Below are 24654 nucleotides of genomic sequence, written 5' to 3'. Positions count from 1 at the left end.
CTTCAGTCCGGACTGCCCACAGCACGGAACTGCGCATGCTCCTGAGAAGGGGGCGGGGGAAGCAGGGAGAAGGGGTTTGCCGCCTTACGCGGTCTCGGCGTGAGTGCGACGGGCTGAGAGCGCGGCCGCGAGAGCTGCACGCCGCTGGGCAGAGGGACGGCGGGCGAAGGAGGCCGTTCTCACGCGGGGCAGCCCCGTTTCCAGGTAACGCCCGGCTGCTCCATCCCCCCTCCCCCCGCGTGCTCGCTCCCGCTCTATTTTGCTGCCCGCCTCCGCGCCGCGTGCTGGGCCCTGCCCTTCCGTGCCTGCTGCCGCCTGGCCCCCTCCCTCCTGCACCCTGGGGCTGCCCGGTTGCCCTGTGCTGTTTCCTCCCTCTGCTGGTGCTGTGGGCCCAAGTCACCCTGGGCGTCCCGCTCCTGCATTGCAGCGCTGGCTTGTAAGGGCGTGCGGCCGTAGCCAGCTCCCCGGCAGTCTGCTTACCCGGCCGCCCGCCCGCGGGCTTGCCTGGGGTGTGCTATGAGTCGCAGCTGCTGGCGTGCTGAGTCAGGAAGCATTGTGCACCCCAGCTCCCTCCACTGCGTGAGAAACGCATCTGCTGTACGGTTCCCGCCTTGCTCCAGCTAGTTCAGCAGCAGAGGATGTTCAGTTTGGATTTGGAGTGGTACAGATTATAAAGCAGTTTGTACAGAGCATGCAGTCAAACCCATCAATAATTTTTTTGTGCGGTGGCTGGATTTTTTTTAAAGGAATCTTTTAGATTTTCATTGAATTTATTTATTTCCTTTTCCTTGTGTGCACGTTGATTTCCTACCTATAAAACTATTCTGCTAGAGTTTGACAATTAAATTGATACCACTTCTGGTGAGGCCGCATACCTGTGTGAAAGTGTGTTGCGTCTAAATATGGAAGGTTTCAGTTTTTTTTCTTGTAAATGTCGGTAAGTATCTTTTTACCACACACAAAAATGCAAAAAAAAAATTCCATTGTTAAGTGAAGTTTATAGATGACAAAAGTTAGAAAAATTATGTGTGATAACTTCATTTGATTTAGGAATATTTTTGTATTTTGACATGTCATCATTATCAGCCATGGTGATCATCAGCCATGGCTCAGTGCCCATTAGTGTCTGATGCCTTTCTCGCTATTTCCTGCCATCTTTCCCTGTCCAATACAGAGTGTCTTACTTTCTGTAGACTAGCTCTGCACCAATCTACATCATGTACTTATTCTCTGTGGGGTCTACCTCTCCTATTTGAACCGTCCATTATGCCACATACCAGGGTCTTGATTTTTCATTTGTCACTCATTCTGCAAATATGCCCGAATAGCTATAACATGCATTGTATAACCTTCTGCAGTAGGTTCTTTATCATCTGCATCTTCCTGTATAATTCCTTGCTGGTGACCTTCTGCAGCCATCCTATTCTCAGTATCTTTCTATAACAGCTCCTCTCGACTGCCAATATTCTTCTTCTCAAATCTTTTGCTATCACCCATGTCTTGTATCCATGGAACGTACTGCTGAATACACACATTTTCAGCAGGATCAGCTTCATTCCTAAGCTAATCACTTTGCTTTTCCAGACCTTATCTGTCGCCTTTAAACTCACTCTTCCTTTAACTATTCTAGTCACTATTTCCTTCTTACAGTCTAGATCTTACGTTGTGTTGCTTCCCAGATAAATGAAGTTCTGTACATTCTCTGGTTCAAGCCCATCTATCCTGATCTTCTTTCCTATTTCCTCATCTCCAGCTACCATTGTTTTTGTTTTATCTATGTTCATGATCAGTCTGTACCATTTTCAGTAGCTTCTCGTCATCTTCCTTAGGTCATATCCAGTGCACAGATATTCCTTCTACCTCTTCGTTGATCTTGTCAATTGCACTCTATAGATGTGTGATGAAGATATTGTGTGATCTCAGATCTCCTTGTCTCTTACCTTTACTCGTTCTAAACCGACTTCCCAACTTTCCTCACATTCTCACCGTGGCCTCCGCATTGTCACTGATATCCTTCAACAACAGTATCAGTCTGCTATCCACTCCAACACCCCTCAAGTCACTTTCTGATCTATACTGTCAAATGCCTTCTGAAAATCAATGTAGCGAGTATATATGTTGTTCTTTTGTTGAGCTTTCTCCACTATTGGTCTTAATGCCAATATCTCCTGTATGTTACTTCTGTCTTCCTGGAATCCCGCTTGTCATCTGCTAGATGTTCTTCTATCTGTAATCTGAATCTCTCCCTCAGTATCTTCATCAACACCTTGCCTAGATGACTCGTTAGGGCAATGACTCTGTAGTTCTTGCACTGCAATGCACTTCCTTTTTTGTGTATTGACACTAGCATGTATCTTGTCCATTCCTTAGGTGCCTTCCCTTCTTTCCGTGCTATATTACATAGTTGGTGTATTTTCTGAATCATACTTTCTCCACCATATTTAATCATCTCTTCTGTGATCTTCTGTCCAGGGCTTTCGTTGCTGTTTAGTCGTTTCACTGCTCTTTGTACTTCTTTTGGAATATCGGTCTTGCTTTCAATGCTCGGCAGTGATATCTCTTTCAGTTCTTTGATCACTCTCTTTGAGATATTTGGGTCCAACTGTGCTTTGTATAGATCGACGCAATATCTCGTCCATTGCTGTACAATCTTCGTGTTCATGAGTACCTCCTTGTTCTTGTCTTTGATTGTGGTCTGCTTTGGCTGCCACTTCCTATTAATATTCCTAATCATTTTATGCAATTCCCTGGTCTTACATTTGCCATAATACCTTTCTGTATCTTCACACTGTTCCTCTAACCATTTTGCCATATCCTTTCTGGCCACTCTCCTTACCTCATTGTATTTCACCCTATATTGCTGTTCCACCATCTTGGAAACATCCCTTCTGATAGTCAGTGCTCTCTTCTCCTGGACCAACTTTAGTGTCTCCTGTGTAATCCACTTCTTATTTATCTTTTCTTCTTCCTGAACAGTCTGCTCAGTTACCTCTTCTATCCCCATGGCTATCCCTTTGACTCTTATCTAGGTGTTTCTCTGTGGCTGCATTTTCATTTTCTCTTTGAGTGCTGCTCTGTATTCAATCCCTATTTCTTCCCCACTTAGCCTCGCAATGTCTCTTCTTAAACTGTCTCTTACACTTTCTCTTGAGTTTCATCTTGATGTTTGCGATCACTAGACTGTGATCCGAGTCTATATCTGCTCCGTGGAAAGTTCAGCACTGCTGTACAGACGTTACTGATCTTCTTATCAAAATCATATCTATCTCATTTTTGGACTTCCCGTCATTCAATCATCATGTCCACTTCCTACAGTCCTGTTGTTGGAATCTTGTGTTGCAGATCACTGTCTCGTGCTCTGTAGCAAAATCTAGTAGTTTCTTACCTCATCTGTTTCTTTCTCCGTATCCAAACCTCCCCATGACTCTCCCCTACCCTTCGTTATCTGTTCCAGTCTCTGCTGACCAGCACATGTCTCTTCAGTATCTCCTCCAGTGTCTTTGTCAGGTGTTTGTAGAATAGCTCAATCTCTTCCTCCGTACTGTCCGACGTGGGTGCATACACCTGAATGACTGAGATGTTGAATGGTTTTGCTTTGAATGTAGCTGCGATCATTCTTGCACTCCCCGGTTTGTATCCTAACAGTGCTGCTCTAGCTCTTCTGCTAAGAAGGAATCCGACTCCTGCCTCATGCTTCGTTTTGTTCCCTGACCAAATGACTTTGCAACTGCACATCTCTCCTGGTGCCGTCTAATGAATGTCTGCCAGTCCAAGTATATTGCACTGATATCTCTCCATCTCCTTGTGAAGTAGCTCTAATTTTCCAGTCATCCACAATGTTCAGACATTCCATGTTCCAATTGAAAGCACATGTGATAGTTGTAATTTTCTTTTGATAGCTGTCCCCAACGGTAGCCATCTTATCAACATTACCCCAGTTGCTTGATCGATGTCGTGGATCTTGTTTGTCTGAGTGACATCTGAGCTGTCATCTTTTATCATTTAGTTGTGCTGCCATCAGATTTCGTTCATGTTGTTGTTTCATGGTCAGCCCATTGTCACTCATCTGTCACTCCTCCTTTATCCAGACTTGGGACAGGCATGGAACCCTTAGAGGCTTCATGATTTTGACATGCAATGTTGATTTTGTGCTTTAATTGCTACAGAGCTTTTGAGTCTCATCTCTTCCTTTCATCATTATCTGAGTCCCCCCATAACTTTGGGCAACTGACGGTTTAAAATGATACAAATTAAAAATGTCTAAAAATTAACATGGAAGTTATCTATCGAAATTACATTAAAAATTGAATTCTGCTAAGCATATTTATAACCCCTTGCTCTTCTCCTGACCTACTGGATTAGCTATTGTAGTGTAGTAACAGAGAGGTAGCTGTGTAAATCTGTATTTAACAAAACCAACAAGCAGTCATGCGGTACCTTAAAGACTAATAAAATAATTTACTAAATGATGAGCTTTTGTGGGGCAGACCCACTTCTTCAGATCTGGAGACATGCCATTTCTATTACAGCACTGAAGGTTTTATAACACAGAGATTTTAAAAAAAGAAGAAAAAAAGCTCACAAATCAGTTATATAGGCCTGAAAGCGGGGGGGGGGGGGGGGGCGCATCGGGGGGGAATAGGGAAGCAAAATACTCATGGTATTGCCTGAGATCACTACAAATATCAAATAGTGGGAAGTTGTCTTTTTAATGCGTGGAGTAATTGCTACCTCTGTTAAGGCCAAATCTCAACGTATTGAATTTGAACATAAACTGCAGTTCGCACGTTTCCCTTTGTAATTGTCCGTTAAAATCTCTATTGTAAGACGCCTATTCTCAGGTCTTTAAAAGCATGGCCCACTCCACTGAAATGGTCATGGACAGATTAATGTGTATTCAGATTCCAAATGTCTGTTTTGTGTCGATTCGTTCTTTAGCAAAATGATTGTCTAATATGTCCAATATACATAGCAGAGGGGCATTGCTGGCACATAATGGCATATGTAACATGGTTTGAGGTACAGGAGAACGAGCCCCTAATCCTGTAATTAATATGGTTAGGTCCAGTGATGGCATGTCCAGAACAAATATGTGGACAAAGTTGGCAACGAGGCTTGTTGCAAGGAAAAGTTCTAGGATTAGTATTACTGTGGTATGGCCTGTGGTTGCTAGTGAGAATTTTTCTGAGGTTAGGTGATTGTCTGGAGGAGAGAACGGGCCTCTGACCTAGGGCTTCAGCCAATAGATGAGCAGCATCATGTGGGAAATCTGTATCATTAACTGTACTGGTATATAGGCAAAGGGATACAATTTGTGAGAGTAGAAAAGGTCTTAGATACTACTTTATGATTCTAAGTGGAACAATACATGTGCTGATGTGGTTTTCTTGTTTTTTGTTTTTTCCCAGCATGTCTAATGCAAGAGAGAAGAAACGTGCCAAAAAAATGAGAAACCAGCCTGCGAGTGTCACCTTATCTACTGATTATGGACCATGCCATAGTGGAATACATCATCATAATGGGGGAAGCAGATCTTTTCAAACGCCAAAACCAGGTGTGAGACGTGAAGTTATTTTTCAACATTTATTGAATAGAAATGATCTTTTTTTTTTCCCCAACAGTTGTGTCTTTGTCTGTGGGTCAGGTTTTAGTACTTCTTCCTATTTTAACCTGTTTAGGTGAATTAAGTGCTTTTAAGCAGGTGAACTGATAGCATAAGACTTTTGCACAAAGCTGACCCTAAGGCTTTTTGCATTTTTTAAAACAGATACCATCAGTGTGTCAGTTCTGTTTTTTTTTTTTAACATCCTGCATCTTAAAGGGATCACATAACCTTTCTGAAACTGGATCTGAATAGAAAAAGTAACTTGTCTCTTTCTGTTTTGTGTAGTTGATCCTGTTTCAATAGGGCTTTCACACAGTGAAGAGAGAAGAACTTCTAAAAAAATTGCTATGATTGTGAAACCACAAAATTTACAAGAGGGACTTATGGTCAGCTGCAGTACTTGAAGGAACTTCCAGTTTTCTTTGGAGACTGACTAGGTTTCAAGTTGTTGGTATCAGCTTAGTGTTCCTCTTGGTGAAAGAAAGGCTGTCTTGCTGCTCCATTGCTGGGAATCTTTTTTGGAGTCAGTTAATTGTCAGAGAGATGTTTGTCATATAAGTGAGTGATCATGGAGGATTATGCTGAAAGCACTTCATCTGTAATCAGTTGAGACCTAAGATATGCTTAAAACATAGCCAGGATTTTCAAAAATGAGTCCTTAGTCTCCTTAGGACATGTTGAAGGCATATTGAAACATTCAATGGATGCTATTGTTTGATTAGCTCACTTGAAAAATAAGTCTTATTTTTGCACCTGTGTCTTGGGATCTTAATTTTAGACACTCTGGTGAAAAACCTTGGCTCAGATCTCGAGTGGAAAGCATGCTTTGTTATTGCGTACAATTAGTTTCTTAGAAATAATAAAAGATTTGTATATGTGAAACCCAAGTTCTTGTAACAAAGGAGTATGATATAATTAAAGTAGCTAAAGAACCTGGAAAAGTACCTTTCTATATCTCTAAAGCTTATGTGAGGAAACCGGATAATTTACATAAACTCCTGATTGTGTGGTAGAGGAAGAATACTAGCTCTTATAATTGCACTGCAAATCCCTGCACAGTCCTGTTTTAACCAATGGGACTAGATAGAAGGTTCCATGCTGGCCTATCTAATGTGGTATTGAGGCCAAAGAACGGTCTGGGCTCCATTTTTAACTGGTAAAAACAGTTTCTTAACCTGCTGCAGGTTTGCTGTTGAACAGAGCAAGGTTGTTCACTCCTCCCTTTATGGTTATAAATAATGGAGCTGTTAAGCAAAAGAATTCTTTTCCCAAGAATTCAGCCATGCAGCTACTACTAAGCAGTTTGTTAGCAATGCATTGGGGAGGGCCTGACAAGCTGCTTCTGAAGAGCTATCAGCAATACATTTTGGTGCACACTATTACAAATGTCATACATGTCATGATACCATCTACAACTAATTTTATCAGTTCTTAGTTCAAGATGAAAGGTCCGGGGCTACGGTAAGGAGGGGTGGGGAAAGAAAGGCCGTTGTCTTATAGATAAAAGGGGAACCAACTGGTTCTGCAGCTAATGGGAGAACAAAGCAGAATGAGCAAGTTTAACAAACTTCTTGTAAGACAAGAGAATCCAGGAGGAGGGTTACAGTTTTAACAAACTCAGGCTGCGTCTATGCTACAAGATAAAATCGATGTATAATAAATTTGAATACTTAATCTTGATATTATGAATTCAAATAAAGTGTCCTAAAAGCTTTTTGTTATTCAGCTCACCTCTTTTCTGCGTTGATTCTCCATGACCCCATTGCCCCATGCAAATTCGACAGCATGAGCACTGCATTGGGGGTACCTATCCCACAGTGCTTTAGGCCCAGTTGCTTGTGGTTGTTCCATGTTGGAATCCCAGAATTCCAAGCAGTATCCCAGAATTCACTGCATCACTAACCGCGTGAGGAAGGAACTGGAGATTGCACCATTTCCAGCTGCAAAATTCCTGCGCAAGCATGGATCCACGGACACTGATTCATAGCGCAGATCGTTTCGGCAACCACAGCATCTGTCGTGCAATTTGTCCTTCAGTTCCAAAGCTCAGTGATGCTTGTTTGTCCTGCTGCTACTGATGTCAACGAGAGTGGTGGTTTTGGAACAGCAGTTGTGCCAACTGTGGTCCAAGAATGCAGAGCTGGTGGCTTCCATGAGTGCATTGATGACAGTGGAGTGGCGTTTCTGGACTTGAGAGACCAGTACACACTGGTGAAATCACATCATTTTGGAGTCCTGCGACAACGAGCAGTGGATGTGGAACTTTCGCATGTGCAAGTCCACCTTTGTGGAATTTTGTGATGTGTTGGCGCTTGCCCTGAAGCACAGCAACGCCAAAATGAGACAGCCTTTAATGGCACAGGAGTGAGTGGCAGTCATATTGTAGAAGTTTGCAACCCCCGACAGTTACCAGCAAATCAGTTCAGGGTGGGCAGATCTTGAGCGGGGTCCATGGTGATGGAGGTGGCCCAAACTATCTGTCAGCATCTCCTCAGGAAGACTGTGACCCTGGGAGATGTACAGGCCAGAGTGGATGGCTTTGCTTCCCATGGGTTTCCGAACTGTGGTGGAGCAATAGATGGCATGCACATTCCAATCATGGTCCCACCCACCTGGCCTCGGAATGTATTAATTGAAAGGGGTGCTTCTCCATGGTCCTGCAGGGGTTGGTAAAACAAGAAGGTCATTTTTACCAATGTCAACATTGGCTGGTCAAGGAGGGTTCACGAAGTGCACATATTCCAAAATTCGGGATTGTACTAAAAGCTCCTGCATGGGACTCTTTTCTTCCCTGCTCGGAAAATCAAGATTGGCAATGTGGAGATGCCATTGTTATATTGGACGACCCTGCTTACCCTCTGCTTCCCTGCCTGATGAAACCCTACACAGGAGCCCTGGACCCCAGCAAGGAAAACTTAATCACAGACCGAGCAGGTGCAGAATGGTAGTGGAATGCGCCTTTGGGTGTTTGAAAGTGAGGTTCAGATGTTTATTGACCTGTTTGGATGTTTCTGAAGCGAATGTCCCCACCATTATAACAGCGTACACTGTTTTGCACAACATATGTGAATCAAGGCAGGAGACTTTCCCATCTGTCTGGAATTCTGAAGTGGAGGTAATAGGCAGGGCTTACTCACAGCCATCTACACTGCCATTCACCAGTAGCCACGCTCAGGCTGCAGCAATAAGGGGTGCTTTTAAAAAACAGCTTTATGACCTGAGCTTTAACGCACATGGTACCGACGTATGTCTCTGCCATAATGCCAATAAATCAAACTGTGCCATAATGAATGAGTGCTCTCTTTTGCTGGTGGTGGTGGGGGTTAGGTTGCAGTAAATAGAATGTGCTGTGCCTTCAGCATCAGCCCCCACACTCCCTGGCCCAGTTCCCTCAGCTGCGGACAAGGGAGTTTCACTGCCCAGCTGTTCCATCAGTGGCACTCGCCCTCCCCCACGACTGCCCAGTTCCCTCAGCTGTGTGTCTGCTGTGGACAAGGGAGTTTCATTCCCCAGCTGTACCTTCAGATGCACTAATCCTCCCTCCACCCACCTGTTTTAATTTGTGCCCCCACCCCTTACACCTGCAAGACAAGAAATCATACTGAACTCAAAGAAATTATTTTATTTAGGGGGGAGGAGAGGTTTAAGTGGCCAGGAAAAGAAGCCTTCTCAAGGGTGCTTGAATAGGCTTTTGCAGTGGCCCTTGGGGCTGGAGCAGCAGGGCGGCCTTGCCCTCCCTCCCCGTGTGTGGGGACCCCAATGATGGGGCGTGGGCGATCTCCCCTCAGGGGACTCTGGCTGGTGGGTATCAGCTAATGCCCTGCTGGATTGGGAGTCCCTCTGCAACTGAAGCAGGGAGCACAGGATCTCCATCTGCTGAGTAACCGCTGTGAGGAGCCTTGCTGTGACCTCAGTCCACTTTGCCACGGCCTCATTCATCTTTGACAATTGCTGCTGCTGCAGGTCAAGCTTTCTCTCATTAAATTTTACTTGACTGTGATGCCGCTGAGCAGCGTCCTTTGTCAATTTTTGTGCTCTGCCTGAGTGTCTTGCATGTGCTGCATGATCGTATCTCATTCGCATTTCCTGCATCTCTTGGTTTTCTCTGTAGCACTGGACCTGGGGCCTGGAAAATGAAGGTCAAAATTAAGATACAATTCACGTAATGTGCTTTGAAGTGCCATGGGTGGGTCTCTATGCATCCTCTCAGTGAAAATATACCTTTGAAGGACACATGGGTTGTTAAGGATGGGACAGTAAATGTGCATTTCACAATACCTCACTTGCTATCACTTCTTCAGAATGTTGCTTTGTGGACATGCTAAGTTATAAGGAATTGTCGTCTTTGGTGGGAAAGGGAGGGTCTGCAAAGCAGGGACAGCCGCCAGGTGTCCTGGCCAGCTGTTCTGTGTCAGTGACAAATGGATGGCTGGATGTGGGGCTTTGATGCACAATAAAAATAATGCAAAGAAAAAAAAATCCAAAGAAGGTCTGGATGTAAAAGGACATGGAAGGGGAAGAGCAAAGCAGAAGAATCCCTTGCGTGGGGCAGGAGGATTCCTGAGAACTGAAAACAAATGGTGCTTGGTAAGGGACATGGGAGGGGAAATGCCCAGTAGAGCCTGGCAGCCACATGGTACCTGGGAGTCCTGCAAACTCAAAGGAAATGCTGGGGGAAGGGGGATTTTGAGGGAAAACTCCCAGCAGAGCTCAGCGGAAGCGTGGTAGTGGTGGGGGAGGGGTCATGAAAAATGAAAAGAAACCCTGCAAACTCTGTTGTGGGGTGGGGAACGTGCCTGCTGGCTGCTGCAGGCCAATATAAAGGAGCAGGAAGCATTTTTTTGACACCCGCCCCCCGGAGATTCTGGATCTCATTGCCATTTGGGGAGACCAGTCAGTGGCAAAGAGACTTTGGGTGTCCAAGAGAAACACGGCCATCTATGACAAGGTGGTGCGTGAGATGGCAGCCCGAGGTTATTCCCAGGACTCTATGCAGTGCCAGGTGAAGGTTAAAGAACTTCGTCAGGCCTATCAAAAAGTCCAGGAAGCCAACGAGAGGTCGGGGTCGCTCCATGGACCTACTGCTGTTATCTGGAGGCTAACAAATTTGAATTAAGTACATGGTGCTTCCGCACTAGTAATATCGATATTCTGTACTCGGCATTATGGCTCAAATCGAGTTAACAGTATTATGTGTGAGGACAGTCACATTTTAATATCAGGCTAAAGCCTTGAAATTCAAATTTATCTCATAGTGTAGACTCAATATCAGTTTCAACAGTCTTCAAGGTCTCTGTTGCAGCTGAGCTGTTATCTCAGTCAGGTATTTCATCCTTGGGACCCACCACCACAAGCAGTGCAAAAGCTTTGCTGTAACAGAGCCCTTTACCTGCATGCAAAGACTGCATTGTTTTCCTAAGGTTAATCAAATATGTATGCAAAATAAAATACTGAACGCTTCTAAGCCATTGTTGACGTCTTTAAAATAGAAACTGCTAAGGCAGCTGACTTCATATTTAAATCAATACAAAATCTAGTCTCGTGCTAGAAAAACTTTCTAATTTGCTTGTTTATTCAGGCTAGTCTAACAGCATTTTTGCATCCTTTTTTTCTCCCATCATGCTAGCAGATCTCCATCTTGATAGTTCCCAGGAATATCAGCAGCAGAGACCTCAACATCAGTCTCCTGGACCTTCATACAGAACAGAACACTATTTTTCAAAGGGGCAAAATAAAAGTGAGAGAGGAAGAGGAGGTCGCCAAAATGTTTCTCAAGAAATGCCGAAATACATAACAGGTAACTATCCTAGGAAAATGTCCAGAGAAATTTTTTGCTAGATGTAACCATGGACAGATAGTTCAGGTCTGTGTTTTTTCTTTTAAAATTATAGTAAAAATCTGGAAAAACTGAGACCTTGTTTGATATGCATTTGTGGTCTTCTGTTTTATTTATTAGCTCCTCCCCAACCCCTATAGTCAGTTTGCCTAGTAATGAAGTCAGGCTTACTGACCTGTAATTGCCAGGATCACCTCTGGAGCCCTTTTAAAATTTGATGTTAACTTACTCTATTTTCAGTTGATACAGAAACAGATTTAAATGATTAGTTACATGTCACTGGGCAAATTAGTTGAAGCTGTAGTAAAGAATAGAGTTACCAGACATATTGAAGGATATAATTTGTCAACATGTTTTTTGTAAACAAAAATCATGCAGCACTAATCCACTAGCATTCTTCGAGGGTTTCAACAAGCATGTGGATAAATCCCAAGCACAATGCAAAGAGCTACAAATGGATCTCACAAGACTGGGTGACTGAGCAACAACATGGTAGATGAAATTCAGTGTTGATAAATCCAAAGTAATGTGCACTGAAAAACGTAATCCCTACTATACATATAAAAGATGGGGTCTAAATTAGCTGTTCCCATTCCATAAAGAGATCTTGGAGTAATAGTGAGTAGTTCTCTGAAAACAGAGTACAGCAGCAGTCAAAAAACTAACAATGTCAGGAATTATTAAGAAAGATATACATAGTAAGAGAAGATATCATATAGCCTCTATATAAATCCATGGTATGCCCACACCTTGAATACTGCATGCAGATGTGGCTGTCCCATTTCAACAAATATATTGGAAATGGAAAAGATTTATTAAAAGACAACAGAAATTATCACAGGTGTGGAACAGCTTCCATATGAGGCAAAGTTTATAAGACTGGGACTTCTCTGCTTGAAAAAGAGGAGTATGGGGATATGATGGAGATATGTAAAATCATGACTGATGTGGAGAAAGTGAAAAAGGAAGTGCTCACTCCTACTCAGAACGTAAGAACAAGGGGTCGCCAAATGAAATAGGCAGTAAGTTTGAAACAAACAAAAGGAAATATTTCTCCGCACAACGCGCAGTTAACCTGTGGTACTTCTTGCCAGATGATGATGTGAATGCCCAGACTATAAAAAGGCTCAAAAAAGAACTACATAAATTTGCAGAGGATCAATGGTTATTTAACCAGGATGTGCAGGGATGGTGTCCCTAGCCTTTGTTTGCCAGAAGCTGGAAAATGGGGAATGAAATCATTTCATGATCACCTGGCTCTATTCATTCTGTTGGGGCACGTGGCATTGGCCACTGTTTGAAGACAGGATACCAGACTAGAAGGACCTTTAGTCCTGACCCAGCATAACTTTCTTTGACAAAAAGTCTTCTTATATGGAAGCAGATGGGCAAATGAAGCAATATTGATCAATTGGTATACTTAAATCAGAGTGGAAAATCAGTGCTATCAGTTATCTAGGCATGATTGTTGACCACACGTTTTTAATCAGTTTGTAATATCATGATTACTGCTTTTTGCTTTCCCCATTGTGTAATTTTTTGAGTCTGAAAACTTACAAATTCTATCTTCAATTAAATTAAATTTAATCTAAAGAAAATATTCAGAAAGATTCTTAGCATCATATGCTCAGGAAATGGTTGTTGCTGCAACCATCAGAATATCTAAAGAACTTAAATAATTTTAGTGACAGGGTACAACTATTTGAGTAGTTAGCATTTGTTTGCTTAGTGCATGTAAGTGTCATTAGGGAGTTACAACAACAATGCACTAGAATTCCATAGTTTCACAATCTAAAAAGTGCAAACTATATTGCTGCAAACCTTTTGTATCGGCTTGTTATCAAAGTAAGTAAATGTTGAGCCTTTCATTTGATTCTGTTTGTCATATTGCATGTTTTTTTTATTTCAGCATCTACTTTTGCTCAAGCCCGTGCTGCTGAAATCAATGCAATGTTGAAGGCAGTTACACAGAAGTCTTCCAATTCGTTAGTCTTTCAGACTTTGCCGAGGCATATGCGAAGACGAGCCATGAGTCACAATATTAAACGCCTACCTAGACGGCTCCGTGAAATTGCCAGAAAAGAGGTGCAAGTTCAGTTATAGCATTTGGTGTCTAAATATGACTGGTCTCTAAACTGCATCTTTAATTAATTTTAAAGACTATTTTATGTGGTTTCCTGTCTTGCTCTTACTGTGCACCTGATTCTTCAAAACTGTTGTTACTGCCTCCACTGAGTTTAGCATTCCTTGTGAGTGTTATGAGTAATGGTGACTAAATGGAGTAAAATACTGATTTACACTAGCACTCAGCTATTGCTTTAAAGCAATCTATTATTTCTTTAACTGTATGTGGTAAGCTGAATGGTATTAAAATCAAAAGGTCTTGTCACTGCAAAGGTTCTGAAATCTGAATATAATTCAAATTTTTTTTAAATCAAAATACGATACTTGTACTAATTTATCGTGTTATTTTTTATGGTTTGACCTTCAGTGTTGTCTAATGTGACTTATGCCTTTAACCCATATTTTAGGAGTCATAGGGTATGTCTACACAGCAGCCTTATTCCAAAATAAATTATTCCAGAATAGGTATTCTGACATAGCTTGTTTCAGAATAACGCTGCTGCGCACACAACTGCATTTTGAAATAGCCCTTCACTATTTTGAAATGTAGCATCTACACATACACAGCCTATTTCAGAGTAGAGCCATTGGGCGCGCTATGGCTTATTTCAAAATAGGCTCTGTGCCCTATCCACGTGTCCCCTATTTTGAAATAGGCGCTATTCCTTGTGAAGTGAAGTTTACCAGTTTCAAAATAACAGCCACTATTTTGAATTTATTTTGAAATAGCAGTTGCGTCGTGTAGGTGCTAGCATAGTTATTTTGAAATAACTTTGCTGTGTAGACCTACCCTTAAACTTTAAGACTGGCTCCTACTCGAATTGATCAGCAATAAATAAATAAGTTCCATATCTTTTTAATCAATTAAATTGGCTTTGTTATCAAACTCCAGTGATATCCTTCTGAGAGGTCTGGCTCTTTTTGTTTTATCCTTATAGATAATGACTTTGTTATACAGCTGTTTGTAAATCTGTAGGAAAAGTAGGGAATTCAGTATTCATAAATAAACCGCTGACATCCCATATGGATGCTAACACTTGTCAGCTGCCTCTATGAAGAGACCAGGATATACTTGAAAAGGCTAAACCTCACCTCTCTGCAGGCCCTGCTGAGCAGGAGCTGTAGTAAACACTGGCAGTATTTATGAATAGCGCAGAACTGTGTATTCAGCTTATTTTATTCAACTCTGCAGGTGTGAGGGTTGAGTCTCAACATCCTTGGTCTTTCAAGCCTATGTACTAGTTATTAGTGTTCAGTATATTTTGATATTTTCCTCCAGAAATTTGGACGATAGGCAATCAAATTCATTTTTTTATAGGTAAAATTTTTAAGCTCAGTGTTCTTGAATGAAAAACAAAAAAGCCTACCATTCTTAAGTGTGTAATAAAATGAGGATGTATTTCTCACCAAATTAAAAAAAATAATTATGAATGATCAAACTGTGTATACTGTATTGCCCTAAAGACCAACAATATCATTTGTTAGGTAATGAGCTTTCATGGGAAAGACCCACTTTAGCAGATCTGGAGAATTACTGAGAAAGATCTGAAGAAGTGGGTCTTTCACATGAAAGTGCATCACCCAATAAATAAGATTGTTAGTCTTTAACGTACTGCAGAACTGCTGTGAAGATACAGATTAATTGGGCTGCTTCTCTGAGTCTATATATACCATACGTTTAAGCTATAAATGCATTAGCTTTGTTCAATGTGGTCTGATCTAGAACAGCTGTTTGCTGCTATGGAAGCTTGTGCTTTCAAACTTGCCACTGAAAATATCCTACTTTCTCCTGAAACCCAGGCAGAGAAAGCTGTGCATCAGAAAAAAGAGCATTCAAAGACCAAGTGCCGAAAAGCTCGAAGGCGTCACATAAACTTGGTGGTGGAGTTTAATCACCGGCAAAAGAAGAATATTTGGTTAGAAACACATATTTGGCATGCAAAGAGATTTCATATGGTGAAGAAATGGGGTTACTGCTTAGGAGATACACCCACAACTAAGAGCTTTAGGGCTTGCTACCGAGCCATGACTAAAGATTGCCTTCTTCAGGTATAATGAATGCATCAGTTTTACTTACTTAACTGATTGATATTTTTATTTATTTATTTATTTTAATTTAAGTTACAATAGATGTCTCACTAAAGCACTCTTGGAGGGAAGCATGTAAGTACTAGCTATTAATATTGGATGTTTTATGAAATGTCTGTGGGATAGAGAATGATCAGAGGGAAGAGAATGAGGCAAACCAATCTTGTCATGTGTGACTAAACATTTCTTGCAAAGTTTTGTAGTCAAATGGTGTCCCCAGTATGCCACCATAAAAGCCAGGAAACTCTAATCTCTAGGACAACATCTCAATATTAGTGTTTTCAGTTGCACACATTGTCACAGAAATTGTTTACTCTGTTGGCCTAATGTAAGACAATTTGGACCTTAGACAAGAAATGTTTGCTGAATCAAAACTGGCAGTTAGCAAAGGAGATCAAACCTTGTATTTTAAACAAACAGTACAGAGTAAGCAAAATTCAGATTTACTATGTGTCTTTGATTTTAACGTTAAGCATTTTATACTCTTGTGTCTGATCAGAGTCTCAAAAGATGATATTTTTAGCACCTCTTTATCAGAGCTTGTTTTTAAAGCTATTCTAACCTCAGTATTTTCTGTTGTTTCAGGATTTATCATATTACTGTTGCCTGGAGCTGCATGGAAAAGAGGAAGATCTTCTAAAAGTGCTTGCTCGGATGTGTAGTATAGATGCAGGTAACATGTCCATAAATATTTTTAAATGAATGTAGGTGTCACACTAGAGACTAAAATCTGATTCATGGTACAGTACAATAAAAATACAGTACAGTCTGGATAAATGGAATCCTTGTACTAGAGCTGCTTCAGAGCTTTAGTTATATTCAGTACTTGAAAAATTATTCTGTGGAGATGATTAGAGGAAAGTAGGGGGTTTAGAGCTTACAAGAGTCTTCTTAGAATCTTGTCTTTTTATAGCAGGATCAGACCTTCTAGGTTACAGCTTCTTACAGATTGTCCATTTACAGAAAGGTTTTGGAATAGAAAATGTTTCTGTAACTTTATGTGCATATGTTTTTTCCTCTAGGACCAACTTTTGCAGCTGTGCCTTGTCTGTCTGGAAAGATCCAGGGGTCTCTGGTTCTTTACCGTGCAGATCACTATCCTGAGGATGTGCTTGGTCCCATTACTTTCATTTGGAAACCCAAGGATGGGTCTGGCATTACTTCTGAAACTAGACAGTTGTGGATCTGGACACATCCATCCCTTAAGCAGGTATATTCAATTTTCTCCATAGCTGAACTTCAGGCTTTTTTTCCCTCTCTGATATCTTTACCTTAGAAATCTGAAATGCAATAATTTTTGATGGCTTGGGAAAGTTGTGTGTTGTATATGGGGCACACAGAAAATAAATGTAATGGGCGCTAGTAAGTGGCTTTTGGAGCAGCTTGATTGATAGCGGAATAAACTTTCACTGTTTCCATGGAAGGTCCAGCTATGCACAGAATAATTTTTTTATGTGCACCAAGGCATGTGTGAATATGCATTGCCAATAGAAACACCAACCTTACCTGTGGATGCTCTGCTAATCATCTGGGGAGCATTTGAATTTCTCCTGAGCAGCCGCACCAGCTTACAGGGAACCCTGGATGACAGTTCTGTTTCGTACTGTGGTCATGAGGTCTCAGGCCTTGAGAACGTATAAGCATAGGATGTGTGAATGGCAGGGAAGTTTTTACTAAGTCAAAAGGACAATGGATCGTAAGTCATAAGAAGGTAACTGGCCAGGCCCTAATAGCCAAGAAGCCATTTGGGAGCCCTAGCTGTTTGGCTCAAATAAAGGGAGTCAGGATCATTTTGGTGATATAGTTATTTCCTGTCAGGAGAACATCTGCACTTGTGGTTATGACAAAGAAACAGTACTCAAGGAAAGACAACTGCAAGAATGGAACAGAGCTGAGGCAGCTCTCTCTTGACCAGGATTGGACAATGTGGTTGGGATGTGAAACTTGTGTTCCTCTGATTCAAATTAGGAGATTGCTGGGAAGGTCCTGAGGCTGATAAGCCTGCATTTCACCCTTAAAAGACCACATACATGTAGGAGGAACGTATTCCTTCCAAGATCACCATAATGACAGTCAGAAGACTGATATTTCTAGTTTTCTCATGAGGAAAGTGGAGACATACATGACAGACCAGTCAGCTGACTAGAGGAGGAAACCCATTAGTGTGGTGCTACCTGACTAAGAAGATACCACCTTATTCCCCTGACTGTACTTCCTGAATGACTGAAGCTCCTGTGATCAAACAAACCAGAGGGCAGACCTTTTTTTTTCCTGCATAACTTATCCTCATGAGGAGATGAAAAATATTTGAATATCACCTAACAGGAAAGATTTGTCCTAGCACTTGTAGGATGCATGGGGAGGAGATGAATGTGATGGATGAGGCTTAGTAATAGCATATGCTTGGAAGCCCACATTTACAGGTTGAATGTAAACCTTATCACAGATCATTAGAAGTTATCCTTGGGTACATAAATATTCTAAACTTTAGCCCCATTGTTTCTAGAAAGGAAAATATAAACAGGTAAGTAAAGTTCATAGAGAAGATTAAAAAGCTTATTTAGTTTATTTGTGTTACATTAATTTTTGAATTGATTGCTTACTGTGCTCCTGCAATGATTTTACCAATCTTTCTCTTTCTAGTTAATCTGTTAAACTAACTAGTTTTGTAATTTGTATTTTAACTCCTTGGTTTGACTAACTTTTTAGTTAGGTTTTGTATTGTGTTATACTTCTCTAAGGTATTACATTACTAACAGTATTAAGCATTAATTAACCTTATAAGATGTATTTGCTGTTGAACAGAAGCCATGGAAATAAACCAGACTTTTTTTTAAAGTGGCAGTGAGATTTAAAAACAACCATAATTAAACTGACTTCAAATGTCAATTAAGCATTTGACTCAAGTTTTGGAAACACTTATTACTACCCTGTTATTTCAAAGTATCAGTGCTACAAGTTATGCATTGTTTGCATAAGTTCTTACTACAGTTATTTTCTCTATTCCTTTGCCTTTTTGCAGTGTCTTGATAAGTGCTGATTGGATTAATTATATGTTGAAGCATTGTTTGTTTTTTGTTTGTTTCTTGTAACAAACTGAGATTGGGGCATCCTTATTGTGGATTTTTATGGTCTGGCATTTAACTACATAATTTACAGTTCTATAATTAGTTCACATTCTTTGTCAAAGTCACCGGATCAGAGGGATGGGATCCTGCATCTTTTACCTCTCAAAGGAGTGCTCTAGCCACTGGACTAAAGATTGTTCTTGTACATACTGGGGCAGGAGAAAACAAAAACAAACATTCTTTATGTATCCAGAGTGAAACAGCTCCACCAAGAGAGACTGAGGGAGGCCCACTTCAGACTGTCACAGAGGCCAGTGGTTAAGGCACTTTCCTAAGTGATGGCTGGTCCCAGGTCAGATACCTTTTCTCCTACTTAGGTGGAGAGGAGAGTTAAACAGAAAGGGGTATATCTCACATCAGTACTGTAATCACTGGGCTAAACATTATGAAAGAGGTTGTCTTCTTTCTTGTCCTCACTCAACGTTCTATGTAAGCTTCTCTGCAGCGGACCAGTTGAGGAGGTGAGGCCTGAACATGCTTCCAGATCCAGCACCACAGTCAAGTTAGGTGGGAGAATGCCTGTCTTTTCTCAGTTTGTGCATTGGTATAAGGCTTAGCTACCTGAACACCTGGTGTGACCCTGCAATGCATGTGCTCAAAGGCAAAAACATAGATACAGAGGGAACTTTCACATCAAAAATGTAGGCAGCACCAAGTGAGTTTGTGCCCACAGGTTTTGGGAGCAGCTGACCAAGAGCGATGTGAATTCCAGTGGGGCCTGATGCTGGGATTTTGACATGTAAAATGACAGTTACGTGCTTAAGCCTTCTTTCGAATCTAGCCCTTAAAAGAAGAGGAAGCAGCACAATGTAATTCTAAAACTGTATCTTACATTTTTATCCTATAAGTAAATTGCTAATCTTGCTAATGCAAACTCAATTTTTTTCCCCCTTAGGACATACTGACTGAGCTAAAATCAGTCTTTCAGTGTTCAGAGCCTACAGAAACCTGTTCCCCTGAACCAGCTGTCACATTCTGTCACAAAGAAGAGCAACCTGATGTAGCCATGAGTGTTGGGAAGAAAAGGAAGAGGGAAGATAACGAAGGAGAAAAAGGTGTGCCAGTGAAAAAAATCGTTGGGGATGGAACCAGAGTTCCATTTCAGTCATACTGCTGGACATCACAAACTACTGGCACTGTGATCAGGTATGTTCCCAGTACCTGAAAGTATTATTCTAAGAATTTGAAATTAGTTAGATCAGTGGTTCCCAAACTTTTCGGCATCACGCCCCCCTTTTGATTATTGAGAAACCCTCACACCCCCCTGCCTCTTCTTTACCATCATCTAACCCCCTTTTAACAAAAGATTCAATTCGTAATTTAAAATAAACACAAGAACTTGATATAAAAATGTTGTTTAAAATTAAAAATGAGCACAAATAGGTTTTCTTGGCCCCTTGGAGGTGCCTGGTGCAGCCCCAGCTGGCCAGCTGCCAGAGCCCCGTGCTATCCGCCAGAACTGACCGTGACAGCCACCCACCTGCCTGAGACCTGCGCTACCAGAGCCACCTGCACAAGCCCCGCACTGCTGGGGCCAGCCAGCTGCCTTCTGGCTGCTTGAGCCCACCTTCCTCGAACCAGCTGCCTGCCTACCAGCCATGGGCCAGCTGCCCACTCATGCCCCACGCTGCCAGGACCAGCTGTCTGTCTGCCATCCTGAGCTTCCCAAGCCCCATGTTGCTGGGACCAGCCACCTCCCTGCCTGTCCAAGCCCTGCACTGCTGGAGCCAGCCAGCCACCTACCTCCCTGCCTGTCCGAGCCCTGCACTGCTGGAGCCAGCCAGCCACCTTCCTGCCAGCCTGAGCTGCCCAAGCTCCACGCTGCTGGGCCCAGCTGCCGGTCTGAGCCACCTGAACCCTCTGATGCTGGGGCCAGCTGCCCAAGCACCACGAGTCCCACAAGCTGGCTGGCCACCTGAGCCTCTCCCATCCCACAAAACCAGGCACCACCAGCCCCCCTGTTCTTACCCCATCCCCCTCACCCGAGCCAGGCACACCCAGCCTCCCATCTAACCCCATTCTCATCCTCTCCCCCACAACCCACACTCACTCACTTTGCAGAAGGCAGCTAGCTCCACATTGGTCTTTGCCAGCTGCCTGCTTTTTACAGTGGCTGTGCCAGGACACCCACGTAAAATGGCAGGGGCTGAGAGCTGGAAGCAAAGGCCGAGTCTATCTTCAGGTGGGGGGAATGGTGGTGGTGGTGGGGGGAAATGGGTCACTTCACACCCCCCTGGAATTTCTTCATGCCCTCCCGGGGCGGCACGCCCTCCAGTTTAGGATACCATGAGTTAGAATACGATTTAAAATCTTGCTGACTTGTGTACCTTTCATACAGCCTGCCTGAATGAACACACACAGACATTCACTGTGTGTGTAATTTATCTTTTTCAGTGATTTGAGCATGGAGATTCTCAGATTTCGGTTGATTGGCCCACTCTCGCATTGCGTCCTTACAGAAGCACTGAAAGCTGCTTCTATCCAAACTGTAAGAAAATTGTGATGTACAAGCTATGTCCCTAGAATAGTAATACCAGTAATTCATACTAATAGGTGTTTTTATTTTTTTTTGTTTGTTTTTTAAATGACCAGAAGGGACCACTAGATTATCTAGTCTGACCTCCTCCATCCTATCACAGGTCATTAAATTTAATCCATTTTCTTGTATCGTGCTCAATAACTTGAAGTTGACTAAAGCATACTTTCCATTAAGGTGTCTGATTTGGTTCTTGAAAAAACTAAAAGCAAAAATTAAAGCCAAAAAAACTGCATTGCTGTGGAGTAAACACTCCCGTTTTCCCAATAGTGGTATTGTGGCGGTGTCTTCTGCCCCGCCATTGGGGCTCAGCAGCCTAGATTCTCCTTGCCTTAGGCTCACAGGGAGGGTAGGGTAGGGGAATTGGGCCCTCCTGTTCCACCAAGCTCCAGCCCAGGGCCCTGTTGGTGGTGGGTGTGGGACCCCAACCACCCGCTCAGTGGGGATCCTCACCACAAGACGGTGAGCTCAGAGGAAACCTTCCTGCTTCCTCCACCCTGGGCTACTTCCTACCCTGTTCCTGATGCAGTTTGCTGTCTCAGCTCTGGCTGCACTTCCTCCAGCCGCCCCTGCTGCAAACTGCTCCTCCGGCAGTGGCTGCTCTTTGGGCAGCTGTTGCTGCTGCTGCTGCTGCTGTGGCTGCTCCTTGGGTGGCTGTTGTTCCCAGGCTCCAGCGGGAGCTCCTTCCACCCTGATGGCCAGCCCCAACTGCCAGGCTTCCCCAGCCTTTATACCTGGGCTGCAGCCAGAGCATGCCCATCAGGGTCTTGGGGATGGAGCCTTTTCCACCCAGTAGGCCTGGCCACCACCCCTCTGCTCAGTTCAGGGTTGTTACACCCCGTCACAGGTATATTGCAGCATTCGTAAGATAGCCAGCAAGATTCGACGTCCACTGTGCCAACTGTAGACTAGTGTTTCTCAACCAGCAGGTTACCACCCCATAGCATGTGATGAAAAGCATACAAAAGGGGTTCTGAGCCATTGAAAATTTGTTACGTCTACACCAAAAAAATCACTATGTGCACACCTTCAGCCTTCAAGATTAAGTATTTTTTTGAAACACACTTAGTTTTTACCTTTGTTTTTAAGATACTTTTTTTTTACAGTAAATGGAAGTGACAAATCTCATATCAATAGAGGGTCACCAACCTAAAAAGAGTGAAAAACATTGTTTTTGAGTTTTGGGTCAACGAATTAAACTGGCCATATTTTGTTGATGGAAGACTGGAAAATGCAGTATTACAGGAATTAAACTCCAGTTTAGATGTTAGTAAAAATAGTTTCCATTCAATGTGAGGAAGAAAAAGGTGTTTTGTGACAGTTATCTGATGTAAACATACAAACACTATAGAAAATTGTGTGAATTTATACTTACAAAACACTTTGGGTCCACTTAGTCATCATCACAGGAACTCACTGTTTTCCAGGAGATGGCAGACGCAGAAACAGAACTTAACAATTGGTGGGTGGAAAACTGCAAGAATTCTGAGAAGGTATCTCTTCATCAACGCCAGGAAGCCATCTTCGAGTTGTTGCAAGGTATATAGTAAGGGATTTGAGGAAGGCAACATTGAACTCTTCAAACTATGATACAGTTTAGTGATTGACATGGTACACACTTAATGTTTTTAATTGTAATAGTAAAGTGTCTCATGCCTTTTTGTTTCAGTAACAGATTTTTCAGGCAGAAAATACTGCAAAAGTACGTGTGTAATCAACATGGCTTAACTTATCAAAGAGAAATGGGGGACTAGATATATGGAATCACTTCCGTTTGTAGAAGACTACTGGTAGTTTATTGAGTATACCAGCAAGAGAACTGTTAGGTGCTTTAAGAACACAGCAAACTTCACGAGAAGTTACACTGATATAGCAATCCCATTTGAATTTCCAAACTGCAAAATAGTAATGCAGTACAATAAGGAAGTGTTAAGTACTTTCAGACTGATACAATTGAAAGTATCATATTGGAGAGTACAAATGACTTTAAACCAAAGCAACATTAGTTCTCTGTAAGTGTATATTTCTGAGTTATTTAATAAATTCAGTATTTGCTTGTGCACTACTTCATTAATTGAGATTTGGGGGAGGGATAGCTCAGTGGTTAGAGCATTGGCCTTGTGAACCAAGGGTTGAGAGTTCAGTCCTTGAGGGGGCCTTCCAAGGGTCTGGGGTAGGTTAGATTAAAAAAAAAAAATTGTCAGGGATGGTGGTAGGTCCTGCTGTGAGTGCAGGGAACTGGTCTCGACCTCTCAAGGTCCCTTCTAGTTCTATGAGATAGGTATATCTCCATATATATAGATTTAAAAGTTCTAAACTAGATATCCCACATAAAAGCAAGGAAATAGTTAATTATTCAACACCCCTTCACTGCGCCATCCATCAGCTCCCCATTTTCAGCATCATCTACCTTCCACCTCCCGTAGTTTCATGTCTTTTCTCTTACATCACCCTTGAATCCTCGTATAGTGTAACAGTGGCATAAATGCAGCTTTGCCTCTCCCTTCCTTCCACCTACATTGGGTGCATTGCTGGTACAGATGATGCTCTGCCCTTAAAAGTTCAAAATTGGTCTCTGTCAGAGATGTGATGCATGCACATTTTGAAATTTTGAAGTCTCCTTAGCAAAAGAAACAAAAACTAACTTGATATGGTCATGACACAGCTTCAGAAAGGAACATTTTAAAAATTTCTTCTGAAAAAGTTGATATAAAGCACATCAAAATTCAGTTGTGTGCTGATGATTAAATTTATCCTCCAGTTTTGGCACAGTAGCTCTTCAAAGTGTGAAACAGTGCATTTCATTTCTGTGATAAGTGGAAATGTGGATGTAAGCTTAACTACAACATTGCTGCTGTGGTCGTCTTGGTACTGGTTGTCTATTGGACTATTATATTTTAAATAAATAAATAAACTGTTGCCTCTCAGGTATGCAAAAGGCATCTGATCTCAAGGTGAAAATGTATCAAGTTAAAGTATAAGGAGAAGACAGTTTCAGTCCACTGTTTTTTTTTCTTTTCCTGTTTGTAATATCAGTTTTACAGTAATGTGCATCTGTGTATTTTAAAGGAATAAGCTCTCCATCAGAAATTCCAGCAGGTACAATACTTGGCCTGACTGTTGGGGATCCTCGAGTGAATTTGCCGAAAAAGAGGTCTAAAGCCATGCCAAATCCAGAAAAATATCAAGGTAAAGTGCTTAATTCCTATTGTGAATGTAATAAAGCAGGATAAGGCAAAAGATCCAATTTATCCCCCGTACTTTTTCACCTCAGTCTGTCCTGTGTATTGCGTGTTGTCTTTCTTTCCTGTTGACACTCACATTTCCCAATGCTTTC

General features: G+C 42.1%; 1 protein-coding gene across 1 annotated transcript in view; it reads left to right on the top strand.

Annotated features, from left to right (window-relative positions):
* Window positions 1–5409: 5409 nt before the first annotated feature.
* POP1 (POP1 homolog, ribonuclease P/MRP subunit) overlaps window positions 5410–24654 on the top strand; it is a 55946-nt gene continuing 36701 nt past the window's right edge. Inside the window, exons 1-10 of the mRNA XM_074985673.1 lie at window positions 5410–5554; window positions 11235–11402; window positions 13351–13526; window positions 15366–15614; window positions 16239–16326; window positions 16676–16863; window positions 19677–19927; window positions 21176–21269; window positions 22745–22856; window positions 24387–24506. Coding sequence (XP_074841774.1) covers window positions 5410–5554; window positions 11235–11402; window positions 13351–13526; window positions 15366–15614; window positions 16239–16326; window positions 16676–16863; window positions 19677–19927; window positions 21176–21269; window positions 22745–22856; window positions 24387–24506 — 1591 coding nt within the window. The remainder of the gene's footprint in view (window positions 5555–11234; window positions 11403–13350; window positions 13527–15365; window positions 15615–16238; window positions 16327–16675; window positions 16864–19676; window positions 19928–21175; window positions 21270–22744; window positions 22857–24386; window positions 24507–24654) is intronic.

Source organism: Carettochelys insculpta, chromosome 2 (genome assembly GCF_033958435.1).
Source record: "Carettochelys insculpta isolate YL-2023 chromosome 2, ASM3395843v1, whole genome shotgun sequence".
Classification (NCBI taxonomy): Eukaryota; Metazoa; Chordata; order Testudines; family Carettochelyidae; genus Carettochelys; species Carettochelys insculpta.
This window is presented reverse-complemented; position numbering and strand designations above follow the sequence as displayed.